The following is a 4,365-nucleotide window of genomic DNA, read 5'->3' as shown; positions in this document are numbered from 1 at the left end:
TCAGGCACTTGCAGGACAGGAGCATGCCCATGGTGTGAGGGGGCACTCGGGCACCTGGCTTTCAGGTGTGAGAGGCCAATAACCAGCGATGTGTAGCTCATCCTGAAAACCTTGCTTAAATCCATGCTGACACAGGAAATGTGGTGTGTGCTTGGTCACAAACACCAGAAGTCGCTTCCCCAGAAGCGCCCTGCTTTTAGATTACAACTGTAAAACTCTTATTCAATGTTAAGATACATTTCCATGTAAGGACAAAAGGTGCACCAGGCAATCTGCTGTTACACATTGCTATTCCGTTACCTTAGGCTTCTGTAATGAATACATACCCTTTTAGCTTCCTACTACTCGTTAGTCTGTAAACAACTTAAACTTAGACAAAGTTACAGATAATCGGTCAGGCTGTTTAATGCAGGTTCAGGTTTGTGTTGAATTGTGGAATTGTGTAAACTTGCCAGGCACCGTGAGGAACACGTCACTGTAAATACATAGAATCACAGAACCAGAGAACGTTATGTTTCCTGTTCTCTCTCTGCTTTCCACCCAAGCCTGGTGGAGCAATGGCAGACTTTGCAGTTGAGAGCACTTCCAGTAACGCCAGCGAAGAGCATGTCTGTGTGCCATGTGAGTGGGAAAACAGCACCACCCACCTGGTGGTGTTCCCCGTGTTGTACACGCTCGTCTTCCTGCTGCGGCTGGTGCTGAACAGCATGGCCTGCTGGGTCTTCTGCAGCATCCCAAGCACAAAGCCCTTCATCATCTACCTGAAAAACATCTCCGTTTCAGACTTCATCATGACCCTGATGGTTCCTCTGAAAGTGTTGGTGGACTCTGACCTGGCGCCGTGGCAACTCAAAGCCTTTGTCTGTCGCTTCGCAGCCGTAGTATTTTACAACACCATGTACATTACCATAGTGCTACTCGGGCTCATTGCTTTTGACAGATTTCTCAGGATCGTGCTACCTTTCAGGAAGTTCTGGGTGCAAGAACTGACCTCAGCAAAGGTCCTTGCGGCTCTGGTCTGGTTCTTCTTCTTTGCTCTCTCTGTGCCCAACATGGCCTTAACGAACAAGAAAGCAACTCCCCAGAGCATGAAGAAGTGTGCCGCGTTGAAGAGCCCCTTTGGGCTCAAGTGGCACAAAGCCATCAATTACGTCTGCCAGTTCATCTTCTGGACCATCTTGATCCTCATGTTTTTATTTTATACAATTATTGCCAAAAAGGTATACGACTCTTACAGAAAAACACAGAAGAAAGACAACACAACTGAAGAAAAGGATCAAGGGGAAAGTATTCATCATTTTTACTGTGTTTTTCCTCTGCTTTACCCCCTATCACGCTGGCAGGGTTCCTTACACGCTGAGTCAAACGTCCACCCGCATGAGCTGCCACCTGCAGAGACAGCTCCTGGTGGCCAAGGAGATCATGATGTGGATGGTCACCCTGAACATCTGCTTCAACCCCCTGATATACAAGTTCCTCTGCAAGCTCTTCAGAGACAGGGTGCTATGCAAGCGACCAGAGTTCCTTCAGAAATCAGCTCGGACAAGCCTCACAGCCGCCACAAACACGTCTGTTACTGATACCTGATGCTGTACACTCTGCAATCTCTGCATGTGCACAGAGACGTTAACAATGATTTGGTTTACTTCTGCTGTAGAAAACAGAAGGGTGGTTGTCCTGTAAGGCTAATAATAAAAACATCACAATGGATTTCCCTATTTGGGCTTGCTGCTTAGCCTTAACTGTCAAAAATGTCCCTCAAACTGATCTAACACTGTTCCCTCCCGACTGACACCACCATTGCTGATCAAAGCTGTGGACACCTCACAGAATACAAACTGCAGCCTAGGAATGAAAATACCTTCGTATAGAATACAGAATATTCATACAGTCTACAGAGTAATTTTATCTACTTTAAATAAAGAAAACTTACTTGTTATCACTCAAGCAGCTTACTGACTGTGGCTGCTCCTAGGGACACTTGAGCGTTATTTGGGTTACAACCCTCAGCTGCTGAGTGTGTACAGCACTATTCTCACATCAGGCACAGGGAAGAGGAGGAACCACAGCTGACAAAGGGAAGGAAGACATGGTCCCTCCCCATCTCTCACACATACAGTGATGCTCCCAGCATCTATGCTGCTTCACCACCCATCCTTTCCTGCCCTGGTGATGCAGGACACAGCTGGTGATACCCCAAGACCCCTGGAGCACACTCCTCGTCCAGGCCAGCAGAGAACCCAGCACCGCCTCCCCACAAGGGGCACCCAGGGCCACGTAGCCCTCAACCCCTATCATACCGCTCACCAGAGGGAGCGCCCAGAAACCTCCCCTTGGGGGCACCTTCACCCCTCCAGTCCCAATGGCTGGAAAGAGGAGGCAGCAAGCAACAATACCTGATCCCCCATCCAGAAACCCCTGTCCCCAGCTCACCTGATCCCTCATTCAGCAGCCCATCCCCAGCTCACCTGATCCCCCCATCCAGAAACCCATCTCCCCAGATCACCTGATCCCCCGTCTATAAACCCCTCTCCCCAGGTCCCCGCACCACTTGCAGAGCTCCCCTTTAGCTGTCCCATGGGGCAACTCCAAATTAACTGTGCCCACAGAGAAACTGCTTTCTAATCCAAAATCCTGGAACTTACTTCACTATTTTAAGGCGTGAAGGAGATACCAACCTTTTATTGACTCCAAGTCTCCAAAGCATATAAAGAAATCCTCTTAAATCTACCTTAGCCCTCACCAATGCTCCCTTGCATCCCAAACATCACGTTCCTACGGCTCCTCATCCCCCAACATTCCCACCACGCCAGAGCACAGGCTCTGCTCGGTGCCATGGCGTTGCAGAAGGGGTCTCAGGACAAGCACCCCCTTGCACTGTATCTCCCACTGTCCCACACCTGAACACGGCTTCTGCTGCTCTGGCACGGCAGAGCTGAAGTGCACGAGTGTGCCACACCTCTCTGAGATAACAGACACAGCCCTCACCAAGAACTTCCCCTCTCAAGCCCTCCCACTAAAGCTGATGCCTCCTCACATGGGCCAGACGCTTTGATTACCCCTGCATCGCTGTTTTTAGAAATTCAATACTTAAAGCAGCCCAACACAATCCCGCAGATTCCTCCATGCAGCCTGAAATTTTCAAGGCAGTTTTCAGATGACTGTGCATTAATTACACCTGCCTCTGGAGTTTCCCTGCCATACAGGCAGCCGGATGTCTCAGTTAGCAGCTCCCACTCACTGCGTCTCCACCAGGAATATCATGTATTTTCCAGAGATTAACACCTTTTTACAGCTTGAAATGGAAATAGTCTCCAGTCAGCTTCCAGCTGGGCCCAAACATCTCTATAAATCAAGGTTTTCTCAGTGTCTTCTGCTCAGGATTAAACACTATTTGGGAATTAATTCACTTCTCCGAACACGTATAGAGTGTTTAACAGGATTAACTTAGCTACTTTAGTAAAAGTAAATATATTAAAGCCTTAGCTGCTGAAACAGTCACTGTGTACAGAACCATACAAGGAGTCTGAAGGTGTTTCTGAAAGGCACTGACACAGCTCAGCAATGAGCAGTGACCGGAGCTCAGCCCAAGGAGCAGAGGGCTGGTAACTCAGCCAGGATTACCAGTTACCAACCAGCTTCTCCAGGCAGGGCCCGTGGCACTCTGCAACCCTCAGCTCCGGGTATCTCTGGAAGAATTCAGCATGAGACTTTGCGCTCAGTCCCCGTCTGCCCAGTCCAGCACCCCAGCACAGACCTACACCCAGCAATGGAGCAGGAGGGGGAACTCTGGCCCATTTTTGTGGTTATTACTATAAAATGCACAATACAGCAGTGATAAACTATGAAAATGCTGAAGAACAGTAAGCGTACTCTACTGTGGAAGTTGCTTTTTTAATTTTCCCATTTCTGCTGCCTGCAATACAAGGCTCATTACGGCCGTGCTTAAGCACACATGGGCAGTGCACACAGGCAGAGCCTGTGCATCGGGGTGGGTGTAACCACAAAAAGGGCAGAGCTGCTCCTTACATGAGGGTGTGCCAAGGGTGTCAGAGGAGCCTTCATCATCTGTTTTGAGCTGTTGCTCCTTGGGTAGGCAGAAGGGAGCTGGAATTACCAAACTCAATGGCAGAGAAATGCAAGGTGGCTGCGAGGACAGGACATCTGTTCAATCCATTTACAGGAAAAAAAGTCCCCTAAATTCTAACATTCGGGATTTTGCATGTTTTTCTGCAAGTTTTTAGATTGCTGCCTCTAGATGGAAGTAAGAATCATAACAGTTAAAATGCCTCAGAGTTTAGGTTTCTGCTTTTAAGGCTCAAAATAAACAGCCAAAGCAGTATTTTCTGTTTTACACCTAACCGA

The 4,365-nt window shown here is 48.5% G+C and overlaps 1 protein-coding gene across 1 annotated transcript; it reads left to right on the top strand.

The window, feature by feature from the left end:
* The first annotated feature begins 557 nt into the window (after positions 1-557).
* On the top strand, positions 558-1,587 carry P2RY13 (purinergic receptor P2Y, G-protein coupled, 13). Its single transcript, XM_010180289.1, is given in 2 exon segments — positions 558-1,256; positions 1,258-1,587. Coding segments are annotated over 2 exon segments (1,029 nt in total).
* The last annotated feature ends 2,778 nt before the right edge of the window (positions 1,588-4,365 follow it).

Source organism: Mesitornis unicolor, unplaced genomic scaffold, assembly GCF_000695765.1.
Source record: "Mesitornis unicolor isolate BGI_N332 unplaced genomic scaffold, ASM69576v1 scaffold48322, whole genome shotgun sequence".
Taxonomy (NCBI): domain Eukaryota; kingdom Metazoa; phylum Chordata; class Aves; order Mesitornithiformes; family Mesitornithidae; genus Mesitornis; species Mesitornis unicolor.
Note: the sequence above shows the minus strand (reverse complement) of the source record. Positions and strands in the feature narration are given on the sequence as shown.